Raw genomic sequence first — 14835 nt, forward strand, 5'->3', positions numbered from 1 at the left:
CCTCTCTTATGGTATCTACCCCGTGTTGTTTTGAAGCAGATTATTTGTGCTTCTGTTCTGTCTTCCTACAAAGTTACAAGCTCTTTGGAGACAGTATTAATTTTATTTTGGTCTCTGCATGGTGTTTTATGCATGGAAGGATCACAGCAGCTGTTTGAAAAAATGATGGCATAAATGAAGAAGGAGTAATACATGGTGGCCTTCATCTTGAAATAGATGTTCTTGTTTATGTGCGTGAGAGCCCAGAGTTTCATCAGCTGCATCGTTCACTAACTGGATCAGAAAACATGAAGACAGAGAAGAGCCAGAGGCAGGACCACTCCAGAAGAAGCTGCTGCCCACACGGCACAGTTGTTTCTGAGCTTTGGGAACTCCGTCAGTGCTGTCCTGTTGACCAGGACCTTGTTCTCCTTGCCGTGGTGGTGGGAACAGGTGGGGTGTGGGAAAGCAAGAGAGGAGAAATAACAGAAGTGTGGGAGAATGGCGAAGACCAAAGTTTCAAAGTTACAGATTTTCCAGATCAGAGTTTCTCACCTCAGCACTGTTAATGTTTTGGGGAAGATCATTCTTTGTTTTCGAGGCCTGGGCTGTGCATCGTGGCATTTAGCAGCATCCCTGGCCTCCACCCACTAGGTGGCAGCACCACCCCTCCATCCAGTCGTGACAACCAAAAATGTCTCCAGACATTGCCAGGTACCCTCTGGGGGGCAAAATCCTACCACATTGAAAACCCCTATTCTAGACAGAAAAGTACTATGAAGCTCCTTATCTGTTAAGGGTCACAGCAAACCCCTACGTTTTATTTATACTTCCATTCTTCTGTGCTTCTGCTCTTGCATTTCTTCTCTCAGCCCAGAATGCTGTTCTAGGGCAGGTGAAGTTCCAAAAAACAGAAACATGCTCTAACTAGCCGAGGTAAAAAGAAGACCTGTTAGAAGGAGAGAAGGAAATTTCATGGAAGCAACAGGCCTCATTCCAGTTACAATTGAGTTGACTCTGACTCATGGTGACCCCATGTGTGTCAGAGCAGACCTGTGCTCCATAGGGTTTTCAACGGCTGATTTTTCAGAAGTACATCACCAGGTCTTTCTCTGCGGCACCTCTGGGTGTTTTCAAATCTCCAACCTTTCATTGGCAGCCGAGTGCATTAACCATTTGCACCACCCAGGGACTCCAGCAGGCCCCATGGCTAGCACTAAGCACATGAGCTTGAGGTCAGAACACCCTAGGTTAGATCCCAGCCCTGCCACTTCCAAATGCTGTGACCTCAGGCAAGCCACATGATCTCTTGAAGCTTCAGTCTCTTCCCCTGTTGAGTAGGGGTGATACTGGTATAAGTAATATATCGACTAATGCTGACAATGGGGCAGTGGTGGTTCAGCGGTAGAATTCTTGCCTTCCATACAGGAGACCTGGGTTCGATTCCCAGCCAGTACATCTCATGTGCAACCACTGCTCATCTGTTAGTGGAGGCGTGCATGTTGCTATGATATTGAAAGGTTTCAGTAGAGCTTCTGGACTAATATGGACTAGAAAGAAGGGCCTGTTGATCTCCTTCCAAAAATCAGCCAGTGAAAACCCTGTGGATCACAACAGTGAATGTCAAAACAGTCCAATCACCAGTTTGTTCCAGTGTGCAAGGGATCGCCATGAATAGGGGGCCAACTCCACAGCAGCTAACAACAACAGCAATGCTAACTAGGGGCTCAGTGCCATGCCTGGCACATGTGGGACACCCCAAGCCCAAGAGTGCAAGAAGACCTGCCTCATGGCACTTGGAGGTTGTGATGGTTATGTGTCAACTTGTGTGTCATTCATGGCTGGGCCATGATTCTCCATGGATTGACAGTTATGTAATGATGTAGTTTGGCAGTTATGTAATGATGTAGTCATCCTCCATGATGTGATCTAATGTGATAAGCCAATAAATTGTAAGGGGAGTTTCCTCGTGGGTGTGGCCTGCATCCAATATATATATGGACACTCTGGCAGAGCTCGCTTGCTTACTCAGGATCCTGCATCTGGCTCATTATCATCTGACCTCCAGTTCTTGAGACTTGAGGCAGCAGCCAGCTGTCCTGCCTGCTGATCTTGAGATTCATCAGCCTTCACAGCCTGTAAGCCAGCAACCTGTCATCTTACTTGCCGATCTTGGATTTGTCAGCCTCCGCAGCTGCATGACTCAGGAGAAGCCTCCAGCCTGATGCTTGACCCACGGACTTGGGACTTGCCAATGGCTCTACAACCATGTGAGCCATTTCCTTGAAATAAATGTCTATATATAGGGTCGCTATGAGTCAGAATTGACTCAACAGCAGTGGGTTTGGTTTGGTTTTTGATTTTATACATATACACTTTACTGATTTTGCTTCTCTAGAGAACTGAGCCTAAGACATTTGATACTGAGAGTAGTTGTAGAGAAACAATCTTAGGGATGAGTTTTCTAAATTTGTTCTCAAGACTGACTAGTTTGAAAGGCTCTGATGACTCTGCCTCCAGTAGTAAAGAGGGTGCTGCTAATCCATGGCATGAGGTGGTAATATTAATATGTAAAATATCACCACCAATAGATCAAGTATGGTGAGAAACAGGGCTCTGGGTGATCGCATGTTTGATGCTTTTCTACAGTTTTGTCAGAGTGAGAAGTATAGGGAAGCTGGTTGACTAAATAAGTGGTGAAAGAAAGACAGGAACTCAGGGCTTCAGAGTCACAGCTCAAGTACTGCATAAAAGACCTCTAGATTGCCATTTGTGCCCTGAAAGAAAGGCTTATTTCTTGTAGTAACAGATCTGATATTGCCAAAAACCAAACCCAGAAGTTATCATAAGAGTGGCTGAATTACAACACCAACTAAATTCCCAACCTTACCAGTGTCTAAAGTTAAAGTTAGGGCATTGATTGGGAAGAAATGGGGTCCTGAAACTTGAGATGGGGACATTGAGCCCCTAAACTCCATTGAATCACTCCTGCCAACAGAACCGTCTTACTCCCATCTAAAGAGATTACTCCGTCTTTATCTGCTAAGCCACCCTCCCCAGTAAAACCAGTAGCCCCTCCACCTCCATATGATGAGATTAATCCAGCTGTGTCTGAAGAGGCTTTTTCCGAGACACCACCTGGGATGACGTCTGAGGCATCACTTGGGGATTGCCTGGAGTAGATGCCATACAAGCCATTGCTGAATATTCCCAGGACCGACTCCCACCACCCATTTTTGCTTCTAGACCTATAACTAGACTTAAGTCCCAGCAAGCCCCAAAAGGTGAAGTACAAAATATGACCCAGGAGGAGGTACACTGCACTCCAAAAGAACTGCTTGACTTTTCTAATATGTACAAAAGAAACCTGCGGAATATGTGTGGGAATGGCTATAAGGATGTGGGATAATCATGCAAGGAACATAAAGTTGGATCAGTCTGAGTTTATTGATGTGGGCCCACTAATCACAAATTCTTCATTCAGTGTTTCAGCTTGAGAGTTTAGGAAAGGATCAGATAGTTTATTTGGTTGATTCTCTGAAGCATGGATTATGCAGTGACTTACACTAAATCAAGCAGAACTACCAGACTTGCCTTGGTATACTGTAGAAGAAGGTGTGATGGTTAAGATTGTGTGTCAGCTTGGCTGGGCTGTGATTCTCAGTGTTTTGACAGTCATATAATGTGATCACTTCCCTGTTGAGATTTGATATGTGATCACCCCTCTGATGGAATCTGCTTTGAGTAGCCAGTCAGTTGAAAGGGAGTTTCCTTGGGCCTGTGGCCTGTATCGAATATAAGCAGACATTCTGGCAAGGCTTGGGGACATTTTGCTCATGCTGGATCCTGTTCATCTGACCTCCAGTTCTTGGGACATGAGCTAGCAGCTTACTTGCAGTCTTGCCTGCCAGTCTTGGGATTCATTGATCGTCACAGCCTGTGAGCAAGAGCCCTGCTCTCTGACCTGCCGATCTTGGATTCGACAGCCCCTGTGGCTAAGCGAATCAGGAGAAGCCTCTATCCTGACCCATGGACTTGGGACATTCCAGCCTCTACAACCGAGTGAGCTATTTCCTTGATATAAATCTTTCTCAGTATATATATTTATACGCTTTACTGGTTTTGCTTCTCTAGAGAACCCAGCCTAAGACAGAAGGTATCCAAAGGCTTGGGGAAATTGGCATGTTAGACTCGATTTATCAGGTTAGACCCACAGACCCACACATGAAGTGCCCAGAAGACACACCTTTTACCACAACAGTGAGGAACAAATTTGTGAATGGAGCCTGTCTTAGTCGTCTATTGCTGCCATAACAGAAACGCCACAAGTGGATGGTTTCAATGAAGAGAAGTTTATTTCCTCACAGTCAAAGTAGGCTAAAAGTCCAAATTCAAGGTGTCAGCTCCAGGGGAAGGCTTTCTCTCTCTCGGCCTTCTCATCAGTGTTCCCCTGGACTAGGAGCTTCTCACCGCAGATACCCCAGTCCAAAGGATGCGCTCTGCTCCTAGCACTGCTTTCTTCATGGTATGAGATCCCCTTGTCTCACTGCTTACTTCTGTCTTTTATATCTCAAGAGATTGCCTCAGGACACAATCCAGTCTTGTAGATCAAGTCCTGCCTTACTAACACAACCGCCACCCATCCTCCCTCATTAACATTATAGAGGCAGGTTTACAACGTACAGGAAAATCACACAGTACCAGGAATCATGGCCTATCCAAATTGATACACACATTTTTGGGGGGACATAATTCAAACCATGACAGAGCCCCAGCATCCTTGAAAACTGATGTGATTGCTTTTTTAGTTTAGTCAGATTTGACAGTGGGAGCTGCCCTAACTGAATTAAGATACCTAATTATAATGGGGCTGATTGGACCCCAGGGTGGTAGGAGCCAAGTGGCAGCACTCAATCAACAAAGGCAAGGTGGGCGTGGTTACTGTAATGGACAACGAAGTCAAAGCAGTAATCAGAATAGTCTGACTCTTACGGACTTATGGCATTGGCTACTTAGTCATGGTGTTCCTAGGAGTAAATTACATGGGAAATCTACTAAATGTTTACTTGATCTGTACAAACAGAAGACTTCTAGGTCAAGTGAACGACAGTCTCACTTGAGTCACCAGAATAGAGTCATGACCCCTCAATCAATTCCCAGACTTGAGCCAGTTTATAGACCCACAACCCCTTGAATGAAGGCAAGGCTGGGTACCCTTGAAGAAGGACCCTACTACAGTGCCAAAAACTTATACTGTTAATCCTTCTCCCAGTCTTCCCCAAAGGGATCTACTACCTTTTACAAGAGTGACTGTTCATTAGCGAAAAGGAAATAATCAGACTTTTTGGAGCATTACTGGATACCAGCTCTGAACTGACACTAATTCCAGGAGACCCAAAACATCACTGTGGCCCACCAGTCAGAGTGGGCGCATATGGAGGTCAGGTTATTGATGGAATCTTAGCTCATGTCTGTCTCACAGTAGGTACATTGGGTCCCCAAACCCATCCGGTAGTGATTTCCCCAATTCCAGAATGCATAATTGGAATAGGTATACTTAGCAACTGACAGAACCCCCACACTGGATCTCTGACACGTGGAATAAGGGTCATTATGATTGGAAAGTCTAAGTGGAAGCCATTAGAACTACCCATACCCAGAAAAATAGTAAACCAAAGGCAATACTGCATTCTTGGAGGGATTACAGAGATTACTGCCACCATCAAGGACTTGAAGGATGCAGGGCTGGTGATTCCCACCATACCCCATTCAACGCACCTATTTGGCCTGTGCAAAAAACAGGTGGATCTTGGAGGATGACAGTGGATTATTATAAACTTAACCAGGCAATGACTCCAATTGCAGCTGCTATTCCAGATGTGGTTTCAATGCGTGAGCAAATTAATACATCCCCTGGTACCTGATAAGGAACTATTGATCTGACCAATGTCTTTTTCTTGATTCCAGTTTCGAAGGAACACCAGAAACAGTTTGCCTTCAGCTGGCAAGGCCAGCAACACACCTTCACTGTCCTACCTCAGAGGTATATCAACTCTTCAGCCCTATGTCATAATTTAGTCCACAGGAACCTTGATCACCTTTCCCTTTTGCAAGACGTCACAATGGTCCAATATATTGGTGACATTATGCTGATTGGGCCTAGTAAGGAAGAAATATCAGTGACTCTGGACTTATTGGTAAAAACATTTGTGTGCTAGAGGGTGGGAAATCAGTCCCACAAAAATTCAGGTGCCTTCCACCTCAGTGAAATTTCTAGGATCCAGTGGTGTGAAGCATGTCGAGATATTCCTTCTAAAGTGAAGGATAAGTTGTTATATCTGGTCCCTCCTACAACTCAAAAGGAGGCACAATGCTTGGTGGGCTTCTTTGGATTTTGGAGGCAACACGTCCCACATTTGGGTGTGCTGCTCTGGCCTGTTTATCAAATGACTTAAAAAGCTGCTTGTTTTGAGTGGGGCCCAGAACAAGAGAAGGCTCTGCAACAGGTTCAGGCTGCCATCCAAGCCACTTTGCTACTTGGAGCATATGATTTAGCTGATACAATGGTGCTTGAAGTGCCAGTGGCAGATATAGATGCTGTCTGGAGTCTTTGGCAGGCCCCTATTGGTGAATCACAGAGCAGACCCTTAGGATTTTGGAGTAAAGCGCCGCCATCCTCTGCAAATAACTGCTCTACTTTTGATAAACAGCTTTTGACTTGTTACTGGGCTTTAGAACAGACGGAACACTTAACCAAGAGCCACCAAGTCACTGTGCAGCCTGAGCTGCCCATCATGAACTTGATGTTGTCTGACCCACAAAGTCATAAAGTCAGTTGTGCACAGCAGCATCCCATCATTAAATGGAAGTGGTATGTACAAGCTCAGGCTTGAGCAGGACCTGAAGGCACAAGTAAGTTGCATGAGGAAGTGGGCCTCCATGCAGTGCTGCTGCCAGAACCACCATCTGTGAACTCACAGAATGCCTTATCCATGGTCATAGATCCCACACAGCATCATCTCGGATCAAGGGACTCACTTCACAGCCTATGAAGTACGGCAGTGGGCTCATACTCATGCTCATGAAGTTCACTGGTCTTACCATGTTCCCCATCATCCTGAAGCAGCTGGCTTGATAGAACGATGAAATGGCCATCTGAAGACACAATTATGGTGCCAGGTAGGTGACATATCTTGCAGGGTTCAGGCAGTGGTCTCCAGGAGGCTGTATAACCAGCGTCCAATATATGGTGCTGTTTCTCCCATAGCCAGGATTCACGGTTCCAGGAATCAAGGGGTGGAGATGGGAGTGGCACCATTCACTATTGCCCCTAGTAGCCCACTCACAAAATTTTTGCTTCCTGTCCTCAAGATCTTATGCTCTGTGGGTCTGGAGGTCTTAGTTCCAAAGGGAGGAATGTTCCCACCTGGAGACACAACACAGATTTCATTGAACTGAAAGTTAAGAATGCCACCTGGCCACTTTGGACTCCTCCTGCCTCTGAATCAACAGGTGAAGAAGGGAGTTACCATATTGGCTGGAGTGATGGACCCTGACTACCAAGGGGAAATCGAATTGATATTACATAATGGAGGTAAAGAAGAGTGTCTGGAATACAGGAGATTCCTTAGGGCGTCTCTTAGTACTACCATGCCCTGTGATTAAAATCAATGGAAAACTACAGCAACCCAGTTCCAGCATGACTACTAATGGCCCAGACCCTTCAGGAATGAACGTTTGGGCCACTCCACCAGGCAGAGAACCACGATCACCTGAGGTGCTTGCTGAGGGTAAAGGGAATATGAAATGGGTGGTGGAAGAAGGTAGTTTTAAATGCCAGCTATGACCACAGTTGCAGAAGCAAGGTCTGTAATTATCATGAGTATTTCTTCCTTGTATGTGTGCAGCAAATATTTTTGTTTCTTATAAAATGCAGGATGTAAATTAGGCTAGTACATTTTTGGTTGTCTGCATGTTAGTTGTATCTTACTAGGCACAAGTATGACTTTGTAATTGTCTTTATTTAGAGATTGTGTATAGTTTGAGGAGATGTGTACTGGTGCCAAACTGATAAGGGGTGGACTGTGGTGGTTAAGGTTGTGTGTCAACTTAGCTGGGCTGTGATTCTCAGTGGTTTGGCAGTTATATAATGATGCAGTTTGGCAGTTATGTAATGATATAATTTGGCAGTTACCTAATGATGTAGTCATACTCCGTGAAGTGATCTGATATGAACAGCCAGTCAGTTATAAGGAGGGTTTCCTCACTGGGAGTGGCCTGCATCCAATATATATATGGACATTCTGGCAAAGCTCGCTCATCAGCATCTGACTTCCAGTTCTTGGGACTTGAGCTAGGAGCCTGTTGTATTGCCTGCTGATCTTGGGATTCGTTGGCCTCGACAGCCCATGAGCCAGTCAGTAGCCTACTGTCTGACACGCCAATCTTGGGCTTGACAGGTCCTGCAGCTCTGAGTCAGGAGAATTCTCCAGCCTGACACATGACCCACGGACTTGGGACTTGCCAGCCTCTACAACCCTGTGTGTGGGGATATATGCCATTTAAACATGGCTGCACTATTGACAACTGCAGCCCCCACAGGCCTCTATGCTGCACAGCATGTTGAGACTTGTCCCCAACATGTTGAGACTTGTCTCCAACATGTTGAGACTTGTCACGATTTGTTTTCCCAAACCTGTTGTCCCTTTACTGATTGGCTTGTTTACCTGAATTCCTTCTCCCTTGCCCCCACCCAAAGCCCATTGTTCTGTTAATTGCTTTATTGCTTGCTGTATTGACTATAAAATAAACTCCTGGGACTGAAGTGGGGGGGGGGGGTTGACTCCTCAGAGTGACCCTCCTGGCCCCACTTCTCTGTAAGAGTTGTGGCATTGCTTACTGTCTTCGCTGTCCCGACAATTAGTCACCGCTGCAACACCTGTGAGCCATTTCCTTGAGATAAATCTCTCTACATATACATATATGCTTTACTGATTTTGCTTCTCTAGAGAACCCAGCTTAAGACAGATGTTGTCTTAGTTATCTAGTGCTATTATAACAGAAATACCACAAGTGGATGGCTTTAACAAAGAGAAATTTATTCTCTCACAGTCTAGGAGGCTGGAAGTCAGAATTTTGGCCAGCTCCAGGGGAAGGCTTTCTCTCTCTGTTGGCTCTGGTGGAAGGTCCTTGTCATCAATCTTCCCCTTATCTAGGAGCTTCTCAGCACAGGAAGCTTGCATCCAAAGGACGTGCTGTGCTCCTGGCATTGCTTTCTTGGTGGTATGAAGTCCCCCGTCTCTCTGCTCACTTCTGTCGTTTATATCTCAAAAGAGATATCGATTGTAGATTGAGTCCTGCCTCATTAACATAATTGCTGCTAATCCATCTCATTAACATTGTAGAGTTAGGATTTACAACACATAGGACAATTGCATCAGATGAGAAAATGGTGGACAATCACACAATACTGGGAATCATGGCCTAGCCAAGTTGACAGATATTTTTGGCAGACACATTTCAATCCATGACAGGCGTCATCTGCTACTTTCTGGACTTTCACGTTAACTTTGTCTTGCAGTCTCGTGTCTCCAAACAGGCTTCCTCTGCCTACACATGGTCCAACCGGGCTGCCAGCCCCAAGTCTAGGAGACCTGTAGTTCTGGTGCCCACTCAACATAACCACCCAACTTATGTTCCACAACTTCAGAGTCACATGGAGAGGAGGGGCGCTGGTTGGCCCAGCTTGAGTCAGTGTCCACCCTTGGTCCACTCTACTGTGACTGGCACAAGCAGAGTTGCCCAGGCCACACCCTTCGGTATGGAGAGGCAGCGGCCTGCGTGATGTGTCCATTTCCACTACCCAAGTCGACTGTCAGTAATTGTGTGCAGCCTTCTCTAATAACTCAGTAATGAGCTCCTCCTCTGCATCCTCACTGCACTCTACTGGAGGCTTTGTTACCTGCCTTTTATGATGTTAGTTAATTCAGGGCCATCTTTCACTTGGGCATGAACTCCTTAAGGGAAGAGAACCCTGAGAGTATCATTCTTTCCCTGCCCCCAGCACCTAGCACATGATGGGTATTCCATGGTTGTTGTTGTTGATACTGAGATAATGAAATTAGTTCACAAGATAGGCATCTTCAGAAAGTGTTTTTGATAACTATGAATAGTGATGGGAATGGAGCAGGAGTGCTGAGATGTATGCCATGTATGTTCTTTAGGTGTCTCTTCTAGCCCCAAGTGGTACGGTGACATTGGAGTGTCGCAAAGAAGTGATTAGCTTTCTAGAAAAGAAGAGAGGATGAGGCCCTGTGTTTCATTAGTTTCAGGAGTATTCTGCTCATTTTGCCTTTAGTTAGATGGCCTCATGTGGTCCTTGATTAATACGCAGATCTTTGTTTAGGATATCAACTTACGAGTGAAGTGGCCCAACGATATTTATTACAGCGACCTCATGAAGCTTGGTGGAGTTCTGGTCAACTCGACGCTAATGGGAGAAACATTTTATATACTTATTGGTAAGTTTAAGGAATCCTGGTGGCTCAGTGGTTAGTGCCCAGCTGCTAACCAAAAGGTTGGCAGTTTGAACCCACTAGCCACTCCACGGGAGACAGATGTGGCCGTCTGCTTCCGTAAAGATTTACAGACTTGGAAACCCGGAAACCCAGGCAGTTCTACTCTGTCCTATAGGGTTGCCGTGAGTTAGAATCGACTTGTCGGCCGCAGGTTTTTGATTGGTAAGTTTTTAAAAAACCTTTTTGCCAGCATTTTTTGGATTGACAAAATAAGAAAAATGAAAATGGTTCATACACAGCTATGTTGAAGGGAGGGGCAGTGGTGGCTCAGCGGTGGAGTTCTCACCCTCCGTCAGGAGACCCAGGTTCCATGCCCAGCCAGTACACCTCAGGTGAGCTCCCACCCATCTGTCAGTGAAGGCTTGTATGTTGCTATGATTCTCAACAGGTTTCAGTGGAGCTTCCACACTACAACAGACTAGGAAGAAAGGCCTGGCAATCCACTTCTGAAAATCAGTCCGTGAAAACTCTACGGATCACAATGGCCCAATCCCGTTGTACACAGGCTGGCCGTGAGTCAGGGCTGACTCCGCAGCAGCTCACAGCAGCGTGTTGTGGGGAACAAATAATCGAAGGAGATTGCCTTTCTTTCAGTCTTGTAGTTTGAGATCACAATATGTGTACAAACAGGGCCAGGTCAGTTGAGAGTGATTTAAGAGGTTTAGGGTTCCTGTATGGCCATGGAAACCACCAATTGGTATCATAGCAAAGGGGCATTTTCTTACACCTTCCCGCACTCCTGTTTCTAGTTGAATTAGAAATGATGAAAATAAGAATTTAACATACCATTTTGTAATTTTTTAAAAAATTTAATGTACCATTTTGTAGTAAGAAAAGAAAGTTACTTTCAACGGTGGTTCTTCTGGTAGTCTCAAATCCTTTATCTTGACCTTTCCAGGAATTAGAGGCCATGAAAAAGTTAACTTCCTTTAACTTTCAGAAGAAGCTCCAGGCTGTCAGGGTGGAATGAGGAGCATCCATTTCACCTCAGTCCATCCATATCAGGCAAAGAGATGGATTTGGAGTTTCAGAAGTTCTCCTGCCCCCGGCCACCCCGCCATCATCCCCCACGCAATGTCCAGGAGAAATTGATTGGTGTTCAAAACACAGAAAGCATGTGACCTTGAGTTGGAAGCAGCAGCCAAAGAATACAGGGCTTGTGTTTCTGACTCTGCTACCAACTGGCAGTATTATTCTGGGCAAACAGCTTCATATCCTTAAAGTTCCGTTTCCCATCTTTAAATGAAGAATTGGACGACATTCAAAGATTCCTAAGTAGGGCCCACGGATGTTGAGGAGCTCCGTGGAAGGGCCTCAGGGAGCTTAAAAAATCCTGTCAGTGTGGAGGAAATGCCTAAGGGACAGTGGAGGGGAAGTGGGAGGTGATCTTTGATCCTGGAAAGACTCCGAGTCCCCAGCGAGGTTACCTTCTGGTCCTTGGAAGAAGAGGACCTAAATTCTCTTACCTGAGGCAGTGACAATAGTCAGTGTTGCTATTTTCCCTTTGACTTTTAATTTTCTGAATACAAGGGAAAATGCTCAGTACAATATAGCGCTTAATTGAATGCCTTACACTCAACAGGCACTGCAGATCTTGTGCATGTTATTGACTGAATGAACAACGCAAACTCCACCCCATTGCTGTAGCTGCTTGTTTTTTTCAGATGTAATTTGCATTGCTTTGTATTTTAATAGCCAGTCTTTGCAATGTAATTCTTTATTTGGAAAAACAAAGCCTAAGGCCAACCAATCCTTCATTTCACACTGAAAATGGCTCAGAACCCTTACTGGAGGATTTGTTGTTGGAAATGCCATTGTTCAATCTCAAGTGAGTATTTTGGGAGTGTTTTTCTTTAGAGGCTCTGAAAACATAGTGCCTACTTCTTGCAGTATTTCATTTCTTATTAAAGACCTCCTTGAGGCTGATTCAGGGCCCTACAGAAAACTAAGACCCAGCTTCTCTGCAGACTCTGGCCTCCCCCTGAGAGGATAGGGTGCTGAGTAACAGCACAGATAAGCCTATTCTGCCAGCACAGCTCGTTATTGACTCTCCTGAAGCCTTGGGTTAAACCCAAACTAAACCCGTCGCCACCGAGTTGATTCCAACTCATAGCAACCTTATAGGACAGAGTAGAACTGCCCCATAGAGTTCCCAAGGCTGCAATCTTTGTGGAAGCAGACTGCCACATCTTTCTCTCACACAGTGGCTGGTGAGCTCCAACCTCTGACCTTTTGGTCAGCAGCCGAGCACTTAACTACTGCGCTACCAGGGCTCCTTTGAAGCCTTGGGTTAGGAGTCTGTAAAAGAGCCACTGAGCATGTGTTGGCCCCTTGCCAATAGCATAACGTGAGCACTGAAGACTTCCAAGGACAAAGTAGTAAAGATGCCAGGACCAGGGTTTGAAATCTCTGAATCCAGTTTACCCCTTAAATGCTGAATAAGATTCTCTGTTTCCAAGAGTATGTTTTGTTATTCAAGTAGGAAAAGAAGCCAGAGGTTTCATTTTATATTGGGCTCAGTGCAGAGCTACAATTCTTGGTTAGACCACTTGAGGTATAGTTATTTCAGAAGCAAGTCTCTGAAGTTTTGTCCCATTAATGTTGTTAGCTGCCATCAAGTTGGCCCCCGACTCATGGTGACCCCATGCACAACAGAACAAAACACCACCCAGCCCTATGCCATCCCCATGATTGGTTGCATATCAGACCATTGTTATCCATAGGGTTTTCACTGGCTAGTTTTCAGAAGTAGACTGCCAGGCTTTACTTCCTAGTCTGCCTTAACTCTGGAAGCTCTGCTGAAACCTGTTCGGCATCATAGCAACGCACAAGCCTCCACTGACAAACAGGTGCTGGCTGCACATGAGGTGGATTGGCTGGGAATCGAACCCGGCTCTCCCACACGGAAGAGGAGAACTCCACCACTGAACCAGCAATGTCCCACGTCTCATTAATAAAAAGTTGCCATCAAGTCCATTCTGACTCATGGTGACCCATTTAAATAGTGGATGTTTAATTAAACTGAAACAAATGTGGCTTCCTTTCTTCCATGTTCTTACTTGCAGTGAGGCTGGGATGACCCAGGAAGGATGAAAAGGAAGATGGTGTCAGAGATATAAGGGTCCTGAGATGATAAGTTTGGGGGCAGTTGAAATGAAGAAGAGGAAGCAGGAGTTGGACAGTGAAAACTGACTTCTTCTGGGTGGTAGAGAGGAACGTGGGGTGTCAGCAACACATGGTACTGCCTGCGTTTTTCAGTCGTTTGTTGTTTTCGTCCAGGCTGTGGAGTGAACGTGACTAATAGTAACCCTACCATATGCATCAATGACCTCGTCACCGAATACAATAAGCAACAGAGGGTAGACCTGAAGCCCCTAAGAGCCGATTTTCTCATCGCTAGAACCGTGACCCAGCTGGAGAAACTCATTGACACGTTTCAGGACAAAGGACCCAATGGCGTGCTTCCCCTTTATTATAAATATTGGGTACACAGGTTAGTGCGAGCTCTTCTTCATCCTTTTAAAATTCCTTGATTCAATCAGTAGTTCAGTATCTTCCGACGAGAAGCTAAGCACCAGTCTAAATAATTAGTTCTGACCTTTATAATGGAGAAAGGACCCTGCGTGGCACAGTTTGCTCTGGGCTGCTAACCAAAAGGTTGGCCATTCAAACCCACCCAGCAGTGCCACGGAAGAAAGGCCTGGCATTCTGCTTCCGTAAAGATTACAGCCAAGAAAACCCTATGGAGCAGTTTTACTCTGTCACACATAGGGTCGCCATGAGTCAGAATCGACTCGATGGCAACTAACCACGACAATCACTCTCTGAATCAGAAACTCAGGGGCTGGGGCCCAGCAATCTGTGTTTTAACAAACACTCCAGGGAATTCTGATGCAGCTGAAGTTTGAGAACCGTTTCGGTACAACTCCAGGCCTCTACCCTTCAAAAATGTCAATGTGTTGGAAAGCAAACAACCAAAACAAAGGTGGAGGACTTGTTTAAGATTAAAGACTAACGAAGCATGACAACTAAATGTAATACATGATCCATAATTCGGTCCTGGATGGGGGAGATAGCTATAACAGATATTAATGAGACAATGGGGTGAATTTGAACATGGACGATATAGTAGATAATACTATTGCAGCAAGATTGAGTATCTTGAGAGTGATAATGGTATTGTGGTTTTGTAAGGGAATGTTCTTGTTCTCAGGAGATACATACTGAAGTATTTAGGGATAGAGTGTCATGATGTCTGCAACTTATTTTCATATGGTTC

The 14835-nt window shown here is 45.3% G+C and overlaps 1 protein-coding gene across 1 annotated transcript in view; it reads left to right on the forward strand.

The window, feature by feature from the left end:
* The window catches only part of HLCS (holocarboxylase synthetase), a 284916-nt gene that overhangs the window by 268617 nt on the left and 1464 nt on the right, over positions 1–14835 (forward strand). The window contains exons 8-9 of the mRNA XM_023724428.1: positions 10385–10499; positions 13836–14049. Of these exons, the coding sequence (XP_023580196.1) occupies positions 10385–10499; positions 13836–14049 (329 nt within the window). The remainder of the gene's footprint in view (positions 1–10384; positions 10500–13835; positions 14050–14835) is intronic.

The sequence above is a fragment of the Trichechus manatus genome, unplaced genomic scaffold (genome assembly GCF_000243295.1).
Source record: "Trichechus manatus latirostris isolate Lorelei unplaced genomic scaffold, TriManLat1.0 scaffold00245, whole genome shotgun sequence".
Classification (NCBI taxonomy): Eukaryota; Metazoa; Chordata; class Mammalia; order Sirenia; family Trichechidae; genus Trichechus; species Trichechus manatus.